General features: G+C 44.3%; 1 protein-coding gene across 2 annotated transcripts; it reads right to left on the bottom strand.

Moving 5' to 3' along the window:
- Positions 1-5,390: 5,390 nt before the first annotated feature.
- Positions 5,391-12,336, bottom strand: CDKN2AIPNL (CDKN2A interacting protein N-terminal like; the record flags this gene model as incomplete). 2 transcript variants are annotated; one of them, XM_082835146.1, is made up of 3 exons in its annotated part: positions 12,083-12,336; positions 10,667-10,766; positions 5,391-5,907 (listed from the first exon to the last, which is right to left on the bottom strand). In XM_082835146.1, exons 1-3 carry the CDS (start codon positions 12,319-12,321, stop codon positions 5,896-5,898), a joined length of 351 nt encoding a protein of 116 aa, XP_082691272.1. In that variant the 5' UTR covers positions 12,322-12,336. The 2 variants fall into 2 exon arrangements, with proteins under 2 accessions (XP_082691272.1, XP_082691271.1); XM_082835145.1 differs by lacking the exon at positions 5,391-5,907 and having other exon boundaries at positions 10,640-10,766.
- Between the last annotated feature and the right edge of the window lie 495 nt (positions 12,337-12,831).

Raw genomic sequence — 12,831 nt, 5'->3', positions numbered from 1 at the left:
GCTCCAAGTTTCCCCTTTGGCATATGGAGGACTCAGATTTGGGCTAGAAGCCTATATGGACTGTCAGGAACCCTGCCGTTGACTTAGTGCTAAAGCTTGGCCACAAGATGCTTTTGTTTACCATTGACTTCTGGAATCATATATTTGGAAAGACTCTAAATATAGAGTGTACTGTGCTGAGTAAAAGCAAGTAACCTTTTAGCTGGTTAGGTCTTTTTGTGGTGATGGTCTTCGTTTGGTTACAAGTGTGGTGCTTCTGTAGTCCTTTGGGGGGATATTAGAGCTGACCTCAGGCACCATCAACCTGAATCATTTAGTTGTCATTCTTCCTGGAATGCAGGAGGGCTTTTGTGGTGTCTCGAGGGCTGCCAAAGTGCAAATGTAAGCACACTTAAGGCAGAACTCTTAATGCTGCTTCCTGTCTGAAGCCCTCTTCCCTTCCCCCTTTACAAACAAGGCCTTGTGCCAAGAATACTGTAGCCCACCAGCTAAATTGGACTAGCAGCACTCTTGAACAGAAGAATGTCAAATGCCGAGAGGTTTGCAGCTCTTTGGCTGGCATCTGCATAAAGTCATTCTACAAAACTTGAGTTGGGAGCTTTTATGTTTTATGTTTTTGTGTTGGTGCTAGTAGAAAGACAACAGGAACAGGAAGCTTCTTGTTCTTATAACCGTCCTGAGCAGAGAATAGAAAAGAATCCAGAGACTTTAGCTCATGGCTTCAGCTTCAGCTAAAGGCCTAGAATATCGCCTCCAAAGAAAATCTAGATTAGTGACCTTGCTGTATTGTAGTGGGCCTCAGCTATAGGACTGTACCTGCGTGAACACATTAAGACTGGTTTCAGGTGGAGACTCCCTGGAACATCCGCTGGAAAGCTGCCTTTAGAATGAAGACTGTCAATCCCAGAGGTGGGTACAAGAGATCTCTCGCAAGCCAGAAAGATCAGCGAGGGCAGTACTGAGGCCTGGTGGTAAGTTGTTGATACCATCTGTTAGGGAGAAGGTTTCTTTCCTAGCTTTCGTTAGCCCTTACACATTGGTTCTTTGGCAGGGGCTGGGTATTGTGCACAGAGCAGCTTGCGAACAGACTACAGTCACCATGGCACCCTCTCAAGACCTAAGTTTGAGGGATCAGGCTGTAAGAGCAACAATATAAGTACCAAAGATTGGAGCCAAACACTGGGAACTGCTTTCCAGATAACCTCTGGCAGTATATGCACAGGCGTAGGGAGGAGGCCAACAGGACAGCAGTGGACCTCCAAGGGTCCAAGCTCTGAATCCTCTGGGGACACTTTTTAATTAGCGGCTTTGTTTTTTGTTATAAAAGTAGAACCTAGTCATAATAAATTTGGTAAGCACAAAGGCAGAAGGAAGCATGAGTCATTCTCACCACCTGAGAAGTTGAGAACAGCTGGTTTAAGGGGAAGTGAGGACTGTAGGTGTTGGTCCAAGCCCAAATGTTTCCAATAGTCTGGGGCCCAAAATTCACACCCAAAGTGATAAAGAATCCAGTCAGTTTACAGTATGAGACTCCAGGGCAAGCTTTCTGCCAGGCAGCTATGCTGTTCATGGAGAAAGGAGCATACCCACAGCCTTTGCAAGCCCCAGACCCCTAGAGGTAGGGATTCCAAGGCTGGCCACGTGCTGACCCCTTTCCCCATCCTCTTCTGCCCCCTGTCCAAAACAGCCTGGCATTTAATTTGTGCTGCATTGTTCAGTGCCTGCTGCCATTTGTTCTGTCAACGTAACTACTGATACGTTGGCACCTAATGGGTGCCAAGCTGCATGTTAGGTCCACCCTTTTGCAGCTTTGGGAATGGAGACTGGTCTGGTGGGGTGATTATGGGTGGTCATTTTTATTTTATGTAAATTTTAGTTGAAACATTTCATATCTTCCCAGCGTGGCCTCAAAGGGAAAGTAGGGCAGAAATGAAGCAATTCACTAAGTGCCAGGTACTTATACAGACATTGGTTTTTCTACGGAATCCTCCAATAAAGTAGGAATCATCCACACAGTGCAGATCCCTACACTGAGGAACTCAAGAGGAAGGAATTACTACCAGTTCACAACTACTGGGGATAATTAAACATTCTTAATAAGAGAAAATGCCGAAGGGAAGGAAAAATGCAGCCCTAACAGCATGAGATTTTGGTGCTAGCATTCACAGCAGAGCAAGGGCTTTAATCACTAGGCCCATGCAGTTCAAGGTTGACCTTACTGTTAATTGCCCCTCCACTAAAGCAGGGGTGGACCAAGAGCTGCCTCAGGGAACTTGCCTGGTGGTCTAGCGGTTAAGAATCCGCCTTGCAATGCAGGAGACGTGGGATTGATCCCTGGTCAGGGAACCAAGATCCCACATGCTGCAGGGCAGCTAAGCCTACGCGCTGCAACTATTGAGCTTGCGTGCCGCAACTAAGACCCAACACAGCCAAAAATAAGATGTTTTTTTTTTAAAAAAAAAGACCCGCCTCAGGCCCCTAACAGCTTCTTTCTCCTAGGCAAGTAAGTTGAAGGGCCATATTCAAGGGTATTTTTGGTTCACTGGCTTTTTTTTTTTTTTTTTTTACTAGGCTGGGAAAGGAGGATGGGACTTGGGCTGTGACTACCTGGATTATGTTCTAAAGAGGTATCCTTGTCTGACAGCACTATCAAGGAAAAAAGCTCTGGTTCACATGCCCAGGTCTAGAACAGGTAGGAATTAGCTCCTTTCTAATAGGAGCTTAAGAGTCTCAACTTTTACTTTCTGTTTGATTTCCGAGGGAATCTGTTCAGGTGATGAAGTCTTTGTTACCCCACCTCCTCAGCTGGTACTCTTGTCTGTGAGCAAGGCTTCAGGCCCACCTCCATCTCTGATAGGAGCACATGCAAAGGACTGTGCCTCTACTGCTGGCGGTGTGAAAAAAAACCTTCCAAACCAAAATGAGAAAGGCAGTCAATACTACCACCCCTTGCCCTGGGTGTTATAACTTAGAAGGGACAGAGTAAACTTTGGGAAAGAAATTAGCAGGCTTGCTTTTCATTTAAATAAATAGGGTCTCTGGCTATTTATTTTAATGAAAAGCCAGGCGAGGTTCTCTTTCTTAAGAGGGAGAGGGAGAGCATGCATTTATTTGTTGAAGGAAGCAATTTCCATACGACCACCAACCTGTTTAAGTTCTAAAATTCTCTCCTCTTAAGGATTATGTTTACTCTTATTCCTACAGAACTGAAAGGTATCCCTAAACTAGTCAAGAATGAGAGCCAGGACTAGATGACAAGATAACTAGATGACAGGCCTCAGACCCCAGAAGTTGACAGTCTCCTTCCAGACATAAGGGTACCCAGGCAGACTTTAGAGCTGGACAGCTGGGAAACACAAGTCACCTGATGGTTAGGGTATATATATCTCATGTCAGATACAACAATTTGTATTTTCACTGCCACTTACTACAGATAGCAAAGCAACAGAGGATGGGCAGTGATAGTTAATGTGATTCCTTCCAGTGCCCACAGAATAGGTAAGCCACAGGTCCAAGTGGATCCTGGAAAAGTTCAGAGGGAATCCTTTCCTTTGCAAAGGTAGAGAGTATTGATCAGGTGGGCCACAGACTCTGAGGAATGTTTCAAAAAGCAACTTTCTGGATAACATGAAAGGGCATCACTATTAACTGAGAACCCTAAACTGTACTGTTAGTATAGGTCACCCAAACACAGGTCTGAAATGCACAGGGCCATTTATATGTAAATTGTTTTCAATAAATATGTACAGGATCTGCAGTTGGTTGAATCTATGGGTTGTTCAAGGATCAACAGTACTTGCTTCTCAAAAGGTCTTGAGACTTATGTCTTTTAACAGATAAGATCCTTTCCTAGTCATTACTTGCAGTAATACTTTATTTACCATTTCCCTTCCTGTGATCTCACTTGATCCTCACCCCATCTTGGGGAGGGCTGTATATATGAAGAGACCAGTAGCTTGCAGCTTAAATCTGGTGTGAGCTCCAGTTTCAGATCTAAGAGAGGGCCATTTTACTTGCACAAGGAGTGCTGCAATGCAAATTTTAGATTTCTATGCCACTTTCCACTCCAAAAAAACAAAAGATAAAATTCTAAAATACTGATTAATTTTATAGGTGAGACAGCCACAGAGGTTGTGAAGGTAAGGTGAAAAACAGGCAGCTTATCCTGGGAAGAGTAATGGGATCCTGAAACAGAAAAAGGATATTAAGTGAAAACTAAGGGAGTCTCAATGAAGTGTGGACATTAGTTAATAGTGTATCAATATTGGTTCATTAATTATAACAAATGTACCATACTAATGTAAGATGCTAGTAATAGGGGAAACTGTGCAGAGTATATGGGAACTCTGAACTATCTTCTCAGACTTCCTGTAAATCTAGAATTGTTCTAAAATAAAAGCTTATTTTTAAAAAGTTTTTAAAAAAGGGGAGCTTAAACTGAGGAAATAGAGAAAACCCACTAGAAAATGGCATCAGAAAATTTGATTAACTAGAGAAGTCTTCAAAAACTATATAAAGACTTTGCAATGGATATGTTCCTGATAGGACATTTTATTTTATATCTTATAGAGAGGCCAAGTCTCACTGAGCACCGTGCTTGGCCCTCTAACATCTTAATCCTTGCCATAGGTCTTTGTGGTAGGTATTTCTATGATCTTAATTTTCCAGGGAAGGCCACAGGAGAAAAGTGGCCTATCAGAGGTCCTGAGGTCTTCACTTGGCCCATCCTAGTGGTCACTACAGATTAGAGCTAGAAGCTGCACAGAGATGTGGTATGCTGTTTGGCCTTAACCTTGAGCCATGGGTGAGAGTCATCCTACTTCTCTGCTCCCAGACACCACGCTCCCACAGTTGCTCTCCTCTTCAGCACTTCAGTGACCTGAGTTTACCAGTAGATTAAGCTAAGGCTGGTCCACTGTTGTATTCTGCCACCCTGTCCCGTACAGTGATAAATGAATCCTGCTGTGACTGTTACATTGTTGCCCCCCCAAATGAAGTCCCTCTCTGTATTTATGCCTGGAGATAAGTACTTAAGAGTGGGTACTAAATAAGAAAGAGGAACAGGGAGGGGGTAAGAAACATACATCAACTGAAAGGGGGAAATTAATAAAACCAGAATTTCAGAGCAAAGCAGCACTGCACTAATAAGCAAGTATTTCTTGAGGGACTTCGTACAAGGCAATTCCTCAAGCCTAGAATACTGAAGCCTCAGGCTCCCTGCAGAAAAGGAGAATATGGCTTTATTCAGCGGCCTGGAAGGCTTTGTAGAGAACCTACAATCAACCGGCTGCCTGGAACAAGCTGTGGAATCTTGTGTCAATGAGTTTTAAAATAAGGCTTTTTTATAGGCTGCCTCTTCCCATGAGCTGGTAGATACCTGAAGCCTATGATTTGATTTTCACTCAGCTCTTTAAAAAAAGATGAAGTGTGTGTGGCAATAGGGTACATGGATGGTGTAAACTTCAGGTAGAAATAAGGGATATGGTTTACCTCAGTCGGCAGGGAAAAAAGACCATAAAGCAGAATCACACATAAAGGTACGTTGTTGAAAAATCCAAAGTGTAAAATTCACTACCTGCCATTATTACATCAACATTAAAAAAAAAATAGGCATTTTTAACATTTTGACCAACATTCAAAACCTGAAAATAAAAAAGAGGGCATGATTTATAAATACATAAATATCCATGCATACTTTTACAATGATAGCTACTAGAAGAATGAGAACTTTTAAAACGCCTATTTAGACAAGATTCCCTTTCATTCCAATTGCCTCTTTCCTACATGTTGTTAATATCAAGAGTCTTAAGAGAGCTGCTGAGGTCAATGTCATATTCATTCCAGCCTCCTTTCCAAGCCTGTAACTAATGATGAAAATGTGATGAATCTTCTGCCTTAGCTTTGATGCTAGGAAAAAAAGAAAAAGTTAGTAACCATGTAGTCTAACCATGTAGTCTTACATACAGAAAATTCAGCAAAACACTGACCATACTATCCATTTGGAAGCCAGAGTCTAATTTTTTTGTCTTGTCACTTGTGATCTATAAATGTTCACAATTTAAAGTGATAACAGAAATACTTAAAAAATAACTTTTTCCATGGCATGCTCTGCAGTGAAGGCTTCTAAAAACAGAATCACATAAACACTTATTGTTCTAAGTTAAAATCAGTTGAATCCAGATAGTAATTTACAACATTTCACATTGAGTCAGGATATTTAGGAGATGTGAAGGTTATAGGTTTCTGGATTTCACACTGTTAGAAACTACAGAAACTGCATGTCTTCTAAAAGTGGTGAACTGAAGCAGATATATTCTTTCTGGGTACTCTCTAGCACCATTGGTAAACTTAAACTTGGCTTTAGACAACTTTTAAGCAGGGTGCAAAGAAATTATTTTGTCTGTCACCTTCTATTTGAATGGATTTCCTTAACATTTAGCAGTGCAAGTGAATCAGTCTGAGACTCTTTTTAGTAAGCAGAGTTTTCAAGGTATGACCTATTTCCTAGCTTAAGCCTGTCACTCCAGTCTTTGAGAAGTGAAGTGAAATTCCTCAGCAAAAGCAAAATATAAGAGGGCTTTCTCTTTTTAGGAGAATGCAGTATCACCTAAAGAAACCATCTTTAGTCCAAAAGGAAAGAGAATCCCCTAAGCCATCTCTCAAATTTCCCATAGGATAGACCAAGGCTATAGCAGAAGAGTTGCCACTGGCTTTGGCTGCTGCAAGTATGGTGTTTGACTCAAGGTGCTGGCAGGTGATTCACTCAGCCTGGGCACCAGGCAACAGACTGGCCTGTGGGGTCAGACAGAGCTTTTCTGGCTTCTTCTATTTCTGTGGATAAAGGGAAAAGAAAGGTAGCTCCATGGAGCATTTATCTTAGGATACAAGACAAAACCTGACTTAACTAATCTGATAAGCTGAAAAAAATTTTTTTTAAATACTCACAAATAGTTGCCATCTTATTAGAATCACATCTCTTTCCACCAATGGAGTGGCTGCTCCATTACTTTAGAGCTTGCCAAGACCGTATATAACGCACAAAAAACCTCTTGAAAGGCAGGCACACTTGTGTTTCCAACTTCTTTCACATTTCGTATTTAGTCACTTTCCATACTGCCACTTTCCCTCTTGGACAAAAATGTTCTTAGGGGGGACTTCCCTGGTGGCACAGTGGTTAAGAATCCGCCTGCCAATGCAGGGGACCCAGCTTCCAGCCCTGGTCTGGGAAGATCCCACATGCTGCGGAACAACTAAGCCCATGCGCCACAACTACTAAGCCTGCAGTCTAGAGCCCGTGTGCCACAACTACTGAAGCCTGTGCGCCTAGAGCCCGTGCTCTGCAAAACAAGCCACCGCAATTAGAAGCCCACGCACCACAATGGAGAGTAGCCTCTGCTTGCCGCAACTAGAGAAAGCCTGCGCGCGGCAACGAAGACTCAACGCAGCCAAAAATAAATAAAAATAAATTTATTTAAAAAAATGTTTTTAGGAAAAATGAAGTAATTAAGTGGACAGATTTTTTGAGCCAATAATGATAACTTCTTAGTCAATCACTCTTTCTCCTTAAGACAATGCCTGGGAAATATAAACTCTGACAGTCTTAGTAATAACATCATTCCTGAGTGAGCTGCTGCTCTTTGTTAATTATTGCTCATTAATGGGTAAAGCTGGTTGGTTAATCACAAAGTCTGCTAGTAGGTACCTAGGGAGGGCTGTTAGATAACTGAGACTGTTCAATATATTTGTCTGAATCCCCCTTTTTCCAAAAAAACCACACACTGCAAATATCTGACAAATACCACGTGTCAGAGACCAATGCTCATTTCTTTTCTCAGATTCCACATCCCCCTTCCCCTGCCAAAAAAAAGAGAGTTGGACAGACCACAGAGGTGTACTGGCCTTAAAACTGCAGAATAACCATAAAGTATTTTTAAAATCTTACTTTAAAGAACTTATGTCCCTAAGTTATCTTCACTATTCAGTCTCAGGATACCAATAATGCCAGGCGATTCATTTCCACTTGCTAGCTAGCTTCAAAACCCAACTAAAATAATTTTAGAGCTAAGGATCAAAGAACTATAACTGACCTTTTCAGGTGCATGGCTCAACATCAAAGTTTTTTTGTTTTTTGTTTCTGGCCTGGCAATGTTGCTTAATGTTTGCCAGCCTCTATCTATTACATGCAAAAACCTCAGGCAAGAAGACAAAAAAAAACTGCTGCAAAGCTCCCAGGGCTCTCTTTCCAGTGGGCTCTCAGGGTAGCCTTCAAAAGAGAAGGGATCGGGGCTTCCCTGGTGGTGCAGTGGTTGAGAGTCCGCCTGCCGATGCAGGGGACATGGGTTCGTGCCCCGGTCCGGGAAGATCCCACATGCCGCGGAGCCGCTGGGCCCGTGAGCCATGGCCGCTGGGCCTGCGCGTCCGGAGCTTGTGCTCCGCAGCGGGAGAGGCCACAACAGTGAGAGGCCCAAGTACAGCAAAAAAAAGAGAGAAGGGATCAACTTAGCTTCATTTTCAGTGTCATCAACAGTCTAAAACTTGGTTACTAAGAAAACATAAGTCTTATTTGAAGGAAGTTCAAACATATATAATCAACAAGCGCTATAGAAATACAGGCTCCCTGTAGGCTTCTTCCAGGTAGCCAGGTGCCAATCATTAATTAGTCTGATGGCAGAACTGGTTTCAGGAATGCCAAAGTTCATTTCTGAGGACTCTTCTCTGGAGACTGACACTGTGCAATTAAAGTGTCAAAAATGAACATCCCAGGATAGGGCTCCCTATATTTCTGAGGTTCAAGACCCCTTTACAATGTTTATAACAGTTTAGAAACTCAACACACATACATATGCTTCTTCACACTAGCCTATGGATAATGTTAGGGACATGCATATTAATTACAAAACCTCCTTAGTCTCTTCTGGAGTCTGAAGCCCAAATATCGTGAAGTGTTCTGGCCTCTAATATCCCAGTATGACTGGAAAGAGACAGAAGTATAACAAAATTTATGTGAAAATGGATCTTACGGAGAGCAGAATACCTCTTAAGACCAAAAGGCCAAGGAAAGAATCGGCCATGAGCAGTCAGGAAGTAAAGGCTCATCCTATTCCCTGCCTGCCCTGACGAACAGGGTGCAATCAGGTGGCTGGAAATTATCTAGACGCCCCATGCCTGGGCCCCAGGAAACTCACCGCTAGGATACTGAAGGACTTCCTAGAGGTTTTTTAAAAATATTATATAAGAGAATCCAAAAAGTCACAAACTCCCAATTCACAACGGCTCCCAGGCTACAAACAACAGCCCTGTTAACAGATTTTAAAAACAAAATAGGCCCTTGAACACAACCTGAACTTTTGATTCCAGGTTCAATTAAAAAACAATACTTTTTTAAAGAAAAATATCTGAAACCATGCGGGGTGTGCTGTTTGGGGCTGAAGTACTTTCTGGGCAGCTGAGGATTTGATTAGCTCCCGACACTCACACTAAAGGGAACCTTTTTTTTTTTTTTTTTTTTTTTTTTTTTACGGTACGCGGGCCTCTCACTGTTGTGGTCTCTCCCGTTGCGGAGCACAGGCTCCGGACGCGTAGGCTCAGCGGCCATGGCTCGCGGGCCCAGCCGCTCCGCGGCATGTGGGATCTTCCCGGACCGGGGCACGAACCCGTGTCCCCTGCCTCGGCAGGCGGACTCTCAACCACTGCGCCACCAGGGAAGCCCTAAAGGGAACCTTTTTATATGCCCAGCTTCCCAAAAAAAAAGAACCAACTAGGGTGAAGCAAGGGCTTACCTATGTTTCTGACAATAGAACTGTAAGAGAGGCCAGCAGTCTTTACTCTTTTGCTTTCGTCAATTTTGTAAGCATTTTCTGAGCATCTTCTCTGGATTATGCCTATACTAGGTTTTGGAATTAGAAGGACTAATATCTTAAGCACCATCTCTTCCCTCAAGAAGCTTACAATCTGCTCTTAAAAAGGTCTGGGTAAAGTGCTAAAGAAATAAACTATGGGAGATGAGGAAGCAATTAATTTTGTTGCCTGAGGAGACCAGGGCAAATGAGAAAAACCATATCTTGGGAGATTGTGAAAAGCAGTTGGGACGCCCAGCCCCATCCTCTGAGCTTCCTTCTGCCACACTCTCCATGGCCCCAGCCAAAGGACCCAGATACAAGGCTTGACAGGCAGCAGCTCACCATGTAAAAAATCCACAGCCTCAGATCAGAACAAGCCTGGCAGAATAGGGAAAAGCTATGACGATATTACTCCATCTACATTTCCATCAGCAAGTCAGAGGGTCCAAACAGGTCTGGTGGGGTCCTCAACGACTGGGGTAAGGTTGAGTTAATGTTACCAACAAGATTTTTTAATAAGTGGGAAACTCTAGCGCTCTAACCAACATTTTCTTAAAATTCAAGCAAAAAGCTCAAAACAGAATTTTCCTAAAGGAACTGAAGAGGTTGAGTTTATGTGTTACTCTACCAACAATGCATAATTTATCTACTGAGTTGTTCTCTAGTTATGAAAAGGCTTATACCAATTACAGAGAAATAAAATGAAAGGGCTTAGATTGCGGTAGTAAACAAGAGCATTCAGAAAACAATATACTCTAATACATCATCATAAAGGCAGGGGCCATTAGCTCTATACCATTTCAAATGCACTTGGAAATCCTGTTTACCTTTTTCATTAATTCACTTCTGGTAGTAAATTGTGGCAGGTCTTCCACTTCAATCCCATCAGCCATTTCCATCACCTTGTCTAAAAGGTCTTTGTTGTAACTGCACAATAAAAAGTAGTAAGATAAAAACCGTGGAAGAATTATTGTCACTGTGGGCTAAAAAGAAATTGCAGGTAGCTGGACTATAAACTCAACTCTCAGAGGAACGATTTGATACTACTGGGGAAACTGATAGATGTTCAGCCTCAAGTCAGAAAATAGTTCTTGCGCATGTGGATACAGAAGCAGCACTAGGGATGCCAGTGGAGCAGGTGTTTTAAGATTTACAAAACAAACAAGACTTACAAAAATAGAGGCAGTGTACCTCTGGCAGTATATATTCACGGATATGATATGAGGGCCAAAATTCTTTTTTATTTTTTTGAACATGTGGAGTATTGGTCTAACGGAATAACATTATTTGTTCATTTGTCCAATTTTCTGACATTTGCCTAATCTTGGATCCTGTTAACCAGAATTTACTAGAGGAACCTGGAAGTCAGAGAAAAGGGGGGGATACAGCAGGCACTGCTTCCCCATATCCAGTTCTAATAACTCCCCAAATCTGAAAACACCACCAAGCAGCTTAGGGCTGGAGGGACCATGTGACCAGACAGCCATAAGGAGCACAGAAACCAGGACTAAGCCAAGTCATCTCATTATCCTAACACAATTTCAGGAAATGCTAAATAAAAGGATGTGGGAGCCTCAAGATTTGCCACCTGCTTCATGGAGTGGCAGAGGGAGCGCCATTTCAAAAAGTCCCTTGAAGGCATTTGTTATTTTGATAAAAGGAAAGGCAGAGAGGCAAAGACTGCTTCTTGCTACAGGGTCCAGCAGACTAGGACACGGGGAGAAAAAGACAAGGGCCGCAGACTACATCCTGCCATAAATGGTAAAATCCACCAATCCTGCTAGATGCTGCATGACCCTAGGTATGTCTCTTTCCCTCTCTCAGCTTCGAACATGTAAACTGGAGGTCTGAGTTTCTGTCCCTGCACGTTTGCCATGTGGAAGAAAGGAGCTAATGAACTTAAAATGCCCTCTGCAAAGGTGACAGTTTGAAGTAATAATAATAATATAAATAACAATGGCAACTCGAACGCCTAGCATGTATAGAGCTCTTGAGAGATGACAGCCAGTGCTAAGTGCTTTTCACCCTTTAAGACTGTAGTCATCACGACTAATTTTCCAGATGAGGAAACTAAAGCTCAGAGAGATTAAGTATCTTTCCAAAGGATTGGCTAGGATGGAAACCTGCCTTAGGCCTCTCTAGTACGGTTGGAGTTTGGGCGCAGGGTCAGCCTTGGGCAGGGGTCAGCCCTGGGGGAGGGCTGCGGATCGGGACAGGGTCAGCCAGCCGCCAGGGGTCCGCACCTGCAACCCAGGAAGAGGTGATTGGCCCAGACCATGGAGAGGGACAGCAGCTGGTCCAGGCGGCCGCCGCCGTCTGGCGGGTCGCGGTAATCGGGCAGGTGGCGCAGGATGAATTCCATGCGGGCCTTCCATTGCTTCTCGCTCTCCGAGTAGGAGCGGAACTGCTCAGCGAAGTCGGTCGCCTGCCGCACACCAGAAACCAGCTCCTCCACAGCTGCAGCCGCCTCGCCACCCACCATGGCGCCCTCCGCCGCTGAGGGCCGGACCCGCCCACCGCCTTCCGTACACGCACTGCGCCACCTCCCCGCAGCTAGAGGGGCCGCAGCTGCGAGCGACTGCTCAAGAAGACTGGTCTGGAGCGCCCTCGGCGGGCGCGGCGGCCTCACCCGGCCGGGCCCCTCAGACTTCTGCAGCTGCGGCGGCCCCCGGAGTGGGTCTACCCCGGGGCCTCAGGGGCAGTTCTCGGCCCACCCCGCGGGGAACCAGTAGGGAAACCGAGGCCCTCCCAAGCACGGAGTAAGGGCGGCCCTCTCCAATTCGGCAGCCGGATGCCAGCCAGGACTGTACTGTGTCCTTGGCCTGGGAATTCCCCGGGCACCCGGCCGCAGACCGATGCCCCCAGTTCTGAGGACGTATAGGTGTAGCTGCTCTGGATCTACTTTTATCGATTCCCAGAGGTCTCGACACTCCACCCAGGTTGCGGCCCGCCTTCCTGGAGCCAGTAATCCATCCAACTGAATACCTGCCAG

The sequence above is a fragment of the Leucopleurus acutus genome, assembly GCF_964270905.1.
Source record: "Leucopleurus acutus genome assembly, chromosome: 3".
NCBI classification, from domain to species: Eukaryota; Metazoa; Chordata; class Mammalia; order Artiodactyla; family Delphinidae; genus Leucopleurus; species Leucopleurus acutus.
The sequence above is the reverse complement of the archived record's forward strand: the minus strand, read 5'-3'. Positions and strand labels throughout refer to the sequence as shown.